The sequence below is a fragment of the Plectropomus leopardus genome, chromosome 11, assembly GCF_026936395.1.
Source record: "Plectropomus leopardus strain MGB_pleo_1.0 chromosome 11, ASM2693639v1, whole genome shotgun sequence".
NCBI lineage: Eukaryota > Metazoa > Chordata > Actinopteri > Perciformes > Serranidae > Plectropomus > Plectropomus leopardus.
This window is the reverse complement of record NC_142186.1, coordinates 25292622-25303587: the sequence shown is the minus strand read 5'-3', so window position 1 is coordinate 25303587 and position 10966 is coordinate 25292622. Positions and strand designations below refer to the sequence as shown.

The 10966-nt window shown below is 39.3% G+C and overlaps 1 protein-coding gene across 3 annotated transcripts; it reads left to right on the top strand.

The window, feature by feature from the left end:
• The first annotated feature begins 672 nt into the window (after positions 1-672).
• Positions 673-10323, top strand: kel (Kell metallo-endopeptidase (Kell blood group)). Of its 3 annotated transcripts, none has more exons than XM_088084396.1 (18): positions 673-860; positions 3569-3872; positions 3954-4238; positions 4361-4482; positions 5230-5388; positions 5496-5567; positions 5683-5871; positions 6530-6690; positions 6784-6901; positions 7006-7101; positions 7196-7294; positions 7382-7459; positions 7848-7954; positions 8027-8116; positions 9247-9314; positions 9458-9618; positions 9696-9785; positions 9873-10323. In XM_088084396.1, exons 2-18 carry the CDS (start codon positions 3827-3829, stop codon positions 10017-10019), a joined length of 2088 nt encoding a protein of 695 aa, XP_087940522.1. In that variant the 5' UTR covers positions 673-860; positions 3569-3826; the 3' UTR covers positions 10020-10323. The 3 variants fall into 3 exon arrangements, with proteins under 3 accessions (XP_087940522.1, XP_087940521.1, XP_042345255.2); XM_088084395.1 differs by lacking the exon at positions 673-860 and adding an exon at positions 2380-2539 and having other exon boundaries at positions 6850-6901; XM_042489321.2 differs by lacking the exon at positions 673-860 and adding an exon at positions 2380-2539.
• Positions 10324-10966: the final 643 nt, after the last annotated feature.

The window sequence follows — 10966 nt, the reverse complement described above, 5'->3', positions numbered from 1 at the left end:
TCATTTTTATCTTTTGCATGTAAATACGTCCATCACTAAAAGTCAACACTTAGGTCATAATAAGCAAATAGGTGATTTAGAAAAAAAATGGTTCTGTGGCTATGAAATCATTTCATGCTACGTTCAACAACCTTGCAGTGAACCACAATAGAAGGTTAAATGATATAGGTGAATAATGTTCGCATTATAAAAACTTTAAAAATTGACCGTTTTTAATTGTCATATCATTTTTGTATGGGATGTATTGGTGAATTTGACTTTTCTTTTAAAAAATTAATATTAATCTTTTTTTAATGGAATTTTGACACTATCCTAGATTGTCAGTAGCATATTGTTAACCTGGCGTTGCTATTTGAGTCATTCTCAGATAACATTTGTATGTGGGGCCCAAGTGGGCTGAAAAATGGGCCCCACATGGGATTGTCTATGGGTTCCATAACATTTCATAAGTTCATTAGACATATGTAGAGTAGAAAGGCCTCTTTAAAGACAGGGAGGCATTCACTTGCACTGGCTGTATTGATGTGAGTAACCCACCATGTAAAAAGCAGAAATGGCACACAGCCTGTGTGAGACTCCGTTTTGTTCTGTGGAAATAGTGACAGAATATTGCCACCCAGTGGTGGCCTCAATAGAGCATATAATGTTATAGGACTACAGTTCCCTCTGTGCTCTGGCCAATTAATAGACAGGTGTGCACAGTTTGAAGCTGCAGAGGAAAGAGAGTGCCTCTTTGGGCTTGATTCAGTTTTAAGTATTGCAAAGGCCTGTTGATTTGATTTGGTTTATTACCACTGATTTATTTTGGTTACCACTGGACCTCAAGCCAGCCTGACAAAGCTAAACAAGTCATCACAACTGTGAGTAAAGCAAGCCAAATAACTTGAAAGATAACACTTTAGAAATGTCTATAAAAGCAAGGTGTCTAAAGCAGCTTTAGGAGACACCATCATGTGTGAATTAATTATAAGAAGATATATTCATGAAGGTTCCTTTTTGGTTTTTGTTCTCTTTTATAATCAATTTATATCAAACAAAATGACTCATTGTAAAATATCAAGGGCAGGCAAGGGTGGGAAGATGGTGTATTTGCTTAACCTTTAAAAGAAAAGCAATATATATTGTTGTTGCTGTGTATTTACTTCATTAAGCATACACATAACAACAGAATTTGGTTTAAGTGTCCCAGTTTGCCAAAAAGGTGTCACAGTTTGACTATAGCTCCTAGAAAAATGTGGTTTTATGTCAATGTGTGTTTTAAAAAGAGTAATCCACCCTGTGTTTAGTGTTTATTTTTTCTTCTGTATAATATAATAAAGCACTTCAAGTAGTTCTAATAGTATATATGAAGGGCTGAGACATTTGAATCATATTTAAAAAATGACACAGAAGTGTCCCACATTACCAGTATTCATGCTGCGATTTGTTTGTTCTGGACACCTATAATATCTGAAATAATGTATTCACCAACAAGTTTGTGTCTGGTCTCTTTCTCTGGTCGGCCTCCATGTGATGTCCACGAAACATGTTTCACTGTTGGACGCCTAACTGCTCTATCAGTTGTTACCAGCCATGTGTTGCACTGATAATGACGACAGCGGACATGTGTGCGTGTGCATCTGAGAGTGTTTACTTTCCAGGAAGTGTTTGCTCTCATTCAATGCAGTGTAACAATGTATAAGGGAACTGGCTGCAAACCCCTCACTCACCATTGCACTTTATACTCAGCTTTATCCATATGTAGATTTTTGCATTGGTATAACTTCATTTGAAAAATACATCCTTGCTGCCAACAAATTTATCCTCCTACATGTCACACTAACAGTCATAGCCTACGCTCCCAGGCCTTCATTACCTTCAGTGCTCGCTCAGTACATACAGAGCTTGGCAAAAAGGCATTTTCTGCCTCTTCAACCTGGAACATGCTACTGCACGATCTGAAGCTGTCCAGCTTGATCCCACAAGGGGATTCACTTAAATGTTATATGTATTGATAAATCTGTCTGTAACTCATTGTTGTCATATTGTATATTGTCCGAAAAAAGGTTTCTCTTGGGAATGAGACCCCGTGTCACAATGACATTACTTGAAAGGTTAAATAAAATAAACAATTAAGCAAAATCACTTTGTCGGCCTCAACATATCAGCCCGAGCTCTCTGCACTTCAGCCCTCATCCCTCCAAACAGGAGGGATGAAAAACACAAGTTAGTTCCTTCATTTTCTGAGATTGACAAATAAAAACAAAACACATGCAAGTCCAAGAGTAGAACCACAGTCTTTGCTGAACTATCTGTGCTCTGGAGAGGAGAGTAAGACATAGCCTGCAGAGTTGTTTTTATCAGAGCGTCAGATGAGGAGAGAAGTGAGTGATGAAGGGAGATAGAGAGCTGAGATGACAGCTGTTTGACGGAGGGACAGCAGGAGGAGGGAAGACATGTGAAACATCAAATGTAAAAGACAGAGGATGCAACACGCAGGAGAAACACAGAGAAACACATCCAGCTACTAAGAATGAGTGAAACTCCAAAAGAGCTCGAGGTAGGATCTTTCCAAAGATGAACAGTTGGCCTTGTTGTTACGGGGTCTGTGGTAATGAGCAGTGGATGCTTTTAGTTGCTGGAAACTGGAGCAGAGCCATCTATGTTTCTGGGAAATATTTTGCAAATTGTGCGGTTCGGTGAGGTCTGCAATGGGCTCAGATTGTTTTTGCCAAATGTTGGATGCAAAAATACAAAGTGATATTGTTTTTAATCAGCATTTTGTTAGAAAACTTAAGAGTAAGTCAGAAAATTTACTGTATACAGGCAAGCGGCTGGCCACCAGTGTTATTAACATGCACTATGATTTTACCAAACTGAACTGTGAATCACTGGAGCTATCTTAAATGTATTTATCTTATATTTAATATATGAAGTTATATCATTTAAGCTAATGTCATGGTTGCTGTGATTATAAATTGAATCGTGGCAGTGAGAACAGAAAGTGTGGTTGTTGTTTGTGGAAATAGTGAGAGGCCTCTGAGTGTTGTTTGTGCAGAACAGTGAAAATCTGTCGGTCTGTAATTGGATGTTAAAGGACTTCACCCACATAATGGCCATTTGTCTATTAGTATCAGTAACATCAAAACATCTGTTTGCAAACTCTAACACAATTTCTGCAGTACTAGTACTCATTTATCCAGTCGCAAGCTCAGTACTTCTGATATACGTGCATTTTTCTTTAATCCTGAACACTTTCTCTTACAAGTATTCCTTTGAGAATTGATGTGTTTTGGGTAGAAACAGATGATTTGGGATACTAGAAATCACAGCTGAGTCTTGTGGAGATGTTTTGGGCCCATTTCTACTAAAGATTTGTGATGGGACTTGACCAGCTTATGATCACTTTCATGTACTCAAAACTTTGTCCTCCATATGTTTTATGTGGCTTATGCCTTGGATGTATATTAGCTCCTATTGAGTAAATAGGCTACATCAGTAAAAAATATATATTTCCACTCTTATTGTAAGTATTCAAATGTTATGGCGTTTCCGTTGACCTACTTACATTCTTGTTACTCACTTCCAGCCTCAGCTATCAGTTCAGCCATCGTCACAGCCAGAACCTGAGAGGGGCCTACAGCCTCCACCACTGTTTCAGCTGCTACTCCCCACCCAAGGTCCCTCCTACACCCACCAACAGAGCCAGCTCCAGTCTGAGCTCCAGTTGTCTGAGTCTAACCCCGAGCACCAGCGCCAGAATCCTCAGAGGATAAATCATCAAAGGCGGCTTCTCCTCTTTTTTGGTTTCTCCTTGTGTGCTTCTTTTTGGGGGCTTATTTACTATATGCATCATAATCTTCAAAATAAACACACTAACCAGGCAAGCAAAGGTAAGCCTCCAGAGAAACACAACAAGTCAGTATAAATTCAGAATTTGACAATTTTGTCTAACACTTCACTCTTTCCTGCAGCGACTCCATGTCTCTCCCCGGCCTGTCAGTGGGCCTCAGCCCGTCTGTCCATGTCTGCTGATCCCTTCACGCAGCCCTGTGATTACTTCTTGTTCACATGTGGCTCTGGCAGACTTTCAGCAGACAGCGGGGTGAGGCAGAGAGGTCAGGGCATCCCTGGACACTCGCAGAACCAGAAGGAAAAGCCTGTTTGGCCAGGACGTAGTAAAGAAGACAGAGAATTGACAGAGGAGAAAATACTGGACAGAAAAACTATGCTGCTGCAGTATCTCAGGGAGATTTTGGGTAGTGGTCTGCAAAAAAATGTCCTCTATGTACACCACTCTGTCCTAACATATTTCTGCATGAGAGTATAATATATAAGTGTACTGTCTAAATCTTTTCTTTTTCTTGTTTTGTTTTTGCAGAATCAAGTGACAAACGAGAAAGTACAGCAGTGCAGAAGGCCAAAGGATTTTACCGTTCCTGTTTGGACACTAAATCTATAGAGACTGCTGGAGCAGAGCCCTTCCTCACACTCATCCAGAAAGTAAGATAATAACAGGCACTTAAAATGTTGACCTTTGGCTCATAAATCCAAAAGGAAAGGTTGTCAAGTGTAATGTTTCCTTATCACCTCTCTTTAAAGTAACACTTTGGTGATTTCCAGTCAACTTTGTTTCATAACAGTGTGTGTAATATGTGTAAATGAACTGTGGTTAATCTTCCCTCTGTCTTACCAGCGCCCAGATCTCCCTGCAAATGCGCCAAATGATCCACTACGGGGCTGTTGCTTGAATTACAGATCGTACTCATATTTTAGCCTTCTGTTTATCTGGGCAAGGTTGTTTGTCACCAGCAAGCAGTCATATTGTTTCCTGTGGAAAAACGTCCAATCTTGAATTAGGTCGCCCACCAGGCAGAGCGTTTATTGGTCCAGCAGTGCATTCTGGTAGTTGTAGGTTTTCTACCTCTCAAGCAAATGTGAATGTCAGAGTCACTTTTTCTCTGTTTTCTCTGGTCATGTAGCACCAATTTCAAAAGTGATTGTGTACTTCTGCTGCATAGACAGCTGGGTTTTATGGAAAGACCATCTTTCCAGCAGTTAAAAACTTCTTTAAATGTCAGGTGGAATGAATTTGAAAGTTATACATGGCATCTCAGGCAACACAAGACACAAAGAATTGAGGCATTATGCAACTAAACTTGCAGGATTTTTAGTCATGCAAGAGGTATGTAAGAGGCATATATAATGATTGTATGATTGTATATAATCTCTATCCATGTCTGCATGCAGCTGGGAGGCTGGGCAGTGTCAGGCCAGTGGAATCGGACTGATTTCAACTCCACCCTGAGCATACTCATGAGAGACTACGCCACTTTTCCATTCTTCAACCTCTACGTGGGCAAAGACCGAAATGAAAATGCCCGTGGGACGACCAAACGATACATACAGGTCAGTATCCATTAGAATAATTTGTCCTAACATGCTGGTGGGAGCAGTGCCATAGCAAAGTAGGCTTTGTCTTATTGCTTTAACTCAGATCTCCTCTCTGTCAACAGATTGATCAGCCTGATCTGTTGATCCCGATTGAATGGAACAGCAAGACCTTGAAGTCTCAAGCTAAAACTCAGGTTCATGACTGAGGCAGACGGCTATTTATTCAAGAAATGTACATTTATGAATAAACAATATTCATCCATCCCACTAATGCCTGACTTTATCATTCTCCTCTCTCTTTTCATCCAGACGCTACGTCCGTTTTTGGCATCATGTCAGAGGTACTTGGCGCTGTTGGGGGCCCCGGACAGCAGCAGCATGATCCACGTGGGCACGTTCATCTCTCTGTCGTCTGAGCTCGCTGTGGCTGCTGCACCTCTGCAATATCGCCTGTCGAAGGGGCAGCTCTATCAGCGCATGACCATCAGAGAGCTGCAGGTACAACAGAATGGGATAAACAAGTTGTATTCAAAACCACCCTAAAATGTCAAAATGTAGCATGTAACATACAGTATGCAAACAAAACTAAAACCTGCAGTATGCCAAAAATACCTAGATGTTGTTGTAATTTCTCCCCAGTTTCGGATCTTACTGGAACATATCACTTATGTTTAGAAGCTTTTATTGGTGATTTTTCATGTTGCTATTTTCAATACCCCAGCTGCAATGATGGTGCAGAGACATAAAGACTCTAAAATACTGACCAACGAGAGCATACTGGGCTTTATTAAAGAGACTTGGCTAAACATAGCGTTTCAGACATAGAGTAAATACAGGTGTTTCAGCAGAGACAGAATGAGGCAAATAAAGTGTTTTTTAACATTAGAGCATTTACACATGTACTGGTTGAAACTCAAAATACAAGTAGGAACCTGAAAATGAGCATAAAAGGTCCCCTTCAAGTTATATTTGTCAGATTTTGAAAACCAAAAACTGGCTAAGCTTGGTGTAGCATGCTGCAAAATAAATCTTTTTTACAGTTTTATATGACATAGTCGTAGTCGCTGAAATACCGGCTGAGTATAAATACAGAGAGTTGTCATACTCTCTGAATCTGCTGCAATACTTGATTTTCCTTACATGAATTTGCCAACAGATCCAGGCCCCTGCCATTGATTGGCTAGGCTGTCTGCAGGCTGCTTTCCATCCACTGCCTCTCAGCGAAGACGATCATGTCCTTCTGCATAACTCACATTACATTGTGCAAATGTCCCGCATCATTGGCAAATGGCTGAACAAGCACGAGCTGAGCACCAGGTACTGTAAGTGACACAAAACATCCCACTATCAAATATGCATAGTTTTTTTTTTCTTTTCTCACCTTGTGCTGCCACATGTGACTCCACTCAGCGGCCCCGTTCACACTTACATGGTCCTCAATCTGCTGCACACCCTGATGCCTGCTCTCGACTCCAGGTTTTCTGAAACGGAGAAGAATTTGTCTGTGGCTCTGGGTGACACTGAAGGGGTGAGTCAACACACACAAAGACTTTTTTTTTTTTCACTTTTTAAAAAATGAAACCTGTGTGTTGGTTTGTTGAGTCACATTCTCATTATGCGTCTCTTTACCAGGTAGCCCCTCGCTGGAAACGCTGTGTGTTAGACACTGAGAGAGGATTTCACTCAGTTCTTACACACCTCCTCAGTGAAAGGACAGCTCACAAAGAGGTCATTAGAGAGATTTTGGACATTAAAAATTAACCTGAAGAAGTTACTGGATTTTAAGGTGTATGCGTACTTAAGATTTTCATTTTCTTAACAGGCAGAGGAGATTATTCAAAATATCTTTTCCTCCTTCAAATCCAAATCACATGAACTTAAGTGGACAGATCAGAAGTCTCTCCAGACTGTCATGAAAAAGGTAACAAGTGAAGCAGGATGTTTCTGTGCCTTCTGAAACAGTATTTTGTTGTTGTTCTCATATCAATAAAGACCTGTCTTCCTCCAGGTTCAGTCTCTAATCCCAAGACTTTGGACTACAAAAGAGTTCTCCAGTGAACTTGAGCTTGACCTGCTTTTTTCCAAGGTACACTACATACCTTCATTGGCTCTAACAGATTATTTACCTCTTTATTTGATGCCATTTCTAGTTGAACCTCTTTTCCCCGTGAGCTTAACCCAAGTTAAACCCACCTATACTCACTAATGACAACTTTTGTCCAAAGTAACTTGTATTGTACACATACAGTATGCATTAAATGGGAAAAATTAATAGTATCAGTCAATCAAATTTTATTTATATAGCACCTTTCAAACAAATCAAATGCAATTCAAAGTGCTTTACAGTTTGAATAAAAAAATTAAAACAAGAACCACATGAAATAAGCAAAAATGGATCTTAAAAAAATATATAATAATAAAACAAATTACATAATTAAATAAAAAATAATAATAAAAGTCAGTTTTGATTCCAGGTGACGATCAGTACACGTAGCTTCTTCTCCAACTACGTCCAGCTGCTGTCCTTGTGGCAAAAGAGACGCAGTCAGCTCTTGACTGAGCAGGCTGAGGCTGCTGATATGTAAGTGAATGTCTCTTTTCTTAAAGCTGCGAGTTTAGAGGAATGTTTTTAATCTTTTCTCATTTCTTTCAGTCTGTCTGTCACACCATTTCTTCTGGGTAATGAAATCCTCTTTCCCATGGGAATGTTTGTCCCCCCTCTCTTCCATCCAACCTATCCCAGGTAAAGTGCACAATGATTTTTGCAGCACTATTAAAGGAGCAGTGTGTAGAATTTAGTGGCATCTAGCGGTGAGGATGCTGATTTCACAGTGACCTTCAGGTAATGTTAAAACGCGAAAAGCCCTCTTAGAGCCAATGTTTGGTTTGACCATGAGTCGACATCAATTAAGGACGATTTTGCCGCAAGTTTATTGGAACATAAAACATGACTTTTTTTTGTCTTGTGGCGGAGATGAGGGTGAAACAAACTGGTAAATACCTGACGTTGTAGGTGAGCTCTCTTTGCAGTTTTATGTTTCTTACTTGCACGTGGAATTTCACTGCTTTGATTCCCATTGTGCCAAGTTTGACCAACGCCTACTTTCCATGTCAAAGCATTTTAAGATTTTTGAGTGATTGATTTATGACAGTTTATTACCAATTAACACCTTATTTCAGATTAACAAATTCAATGTCGTTTAAGACTTTTTAAGGATCCATGGGAACGCTGTGCGTTTAAACCTGGTATTAATGTGCGTCTTGAGTGATCTGATCACAAGCGGACAGCTCTGAATACAGGTGTAAACAACCACCAAGACACGTCTGATCCGATGGCTCAAACCACATGCTGAGGTGGTTAGGGATGTCTCAGATCACAAACGCTGATGCATCCCTGACAAGGACTACACCATCAGTGCAAGACGTGGTGGTTGTTTTGGTGACGGCACACCAATGCTCTATACATTTTCCCATTTTACAACGACTTTGATGAAATGTTGCGTGAGCTTGTTTTGTCCTCTGGAGGGAGATGTGTTGAATTCTGCTGATAGTTACATCTCCGGTTTTACAAACACAAACACGACTAGCGAGCATTTTAGCAAGCAGCTAGCGAGAGTGTGGATGTAATAAGTATGTGCGCTAGCATAAGTGACAAAAACACAAGATGGAAACGAAGGATAAACAGTCTATTTGTGTTCGGATCACCAAAACACACGTTAAAACCAAGTATAAACAGGCTTATAGTTAGGAATATTATATTGCATTTTTTCATTTTAAATAGCCCTAAATCTTACAAACTGCTCCTTTAAGGGTTTTTATAATTAGACTTATTATTGAACATTATAGTACACTCTTTGTTTTACATCTTAACAGGGCAGTGAATTATGCTGCAGTGGGTTTCCTTATTGCCAAAGATATCCTCCACTTGATTCTGCCTGACAGTAAGAGAAGCTCATCATGTTTGGTTTAGACACACAATAAATTGCCATAATGATTATTTATTTATTATTTTTCAGACTACCTTTTACACGCTTCATAAGCAGATTGTTTAATAATCATATCAACCCTTTCTGTTGTGCTGTAGTTTACTCTCAGAGTGAGACTGTGCGTGCTGTGGGGGAATGTGTGTGGGCTCACTACCTCACTGTGACAGAAAAAGCAGGCCGAGGTGGAGTGTTTTCTCTCTCAGCGGCGCAGCAGCAGGAGGTGTGGGTGCAGTACTCTGCACTGCAGATAGCACTGCAGGTGAGCATCCATCTCCAGGCTTTTGTCTCTGTGTGTACGACAACATAGAGCTCATAAATCCAAATTTTTTCCCTCAGGCTTATCATCGGAGTCTAAAGAATCATCCGAGTGACACATCCATCTCAGGACTATCACACACTCGTCTGTTTCTCACATCTTTTTCCCAGGTACTGTGCTTCTATTATTAGGTTACCATTGTCATCTCCTTTCCTAACAGCGACTGATTGCTTGCCTTTATTATGATACTTTTCCAGGTTAATTGTGACTTAGACCCATACCGTGAATTCATGCCCTTGGAGCCTTCCTTCTTGATTACAGTGATTTGTGCCAAATCTGACCTTTGTCCTACAAGCTTGCAGTGCCTCAATAAAACCCAGCAGCATTCATTAAAAACCTGCTGAGTACACTCCACAAAAGACCGGCAGGTTTGTTTTTTATATATATATATAGTTGTTAATTATTATGAATTGTCGGGGAAAACGATCCACTTGGTGCTTCAGAAATTAGGCACACTGTTGATGTTTACAAACTGTTGCTACAAGGACAGTTTATTATAACATAATTATGGTGAGAATACCTACAGTATGTACAGATAAAAACAGTAGCATTTTTGTATCAGTTGTTGTTATTAAGAAATAGTTGGACTTCCATAGATTGCACAAGCTGTTACATATTCATGTCTTTAAAATAAACATTTGAAATGCAGTTTTCATGTCGTTTTACAGATCCATTTAATCACTTTCTACATTAAAAGAAAAGAAAAAAACAAACTTCAAAAATAGGACTGTTCATTACTTATAAGGGGGTAGTGCAGAAAGGGGAGGCAAATAATTTTTAAGGACTGGAGAGAGATTTATGTATTTTTGTTTTGATAAATTTGACGTATACAAGTTTAAATGGATGTATTTTGAATTTATTTTACGGCCAAGTCTATGTTTCATAAAATGTTTTTAAAAAATCAGAATTACACCATTTATCATAGCCAGAAACTGTAAAAACAAATCATCATTGGATTTCCGAAAGCTCTTGAACACATCATGTGGGACAAGCACTTCCATCAGAAAAAAACATGAACATATTCAGGTGATATAGTTCTATAGATATAGCGATATTTCATATTTCATTAAAATTTGGCCAAAATAAGCCGTTTGCACAAACCAATCATGAACGACAAGAGTGGAAAATAAGGCTTCCAAGACCTCCAAGATTTCGTTTTCAGATTTTGTCTTTCAAACATGAAAAAGTTTTTAAAATGTAATATGAATTAGATAGATATATATATAGATAGATAGATAGATAGATATACTTTATTGATCTCAAAACTGAGAAATTGGGGTGTAGCAGCGCC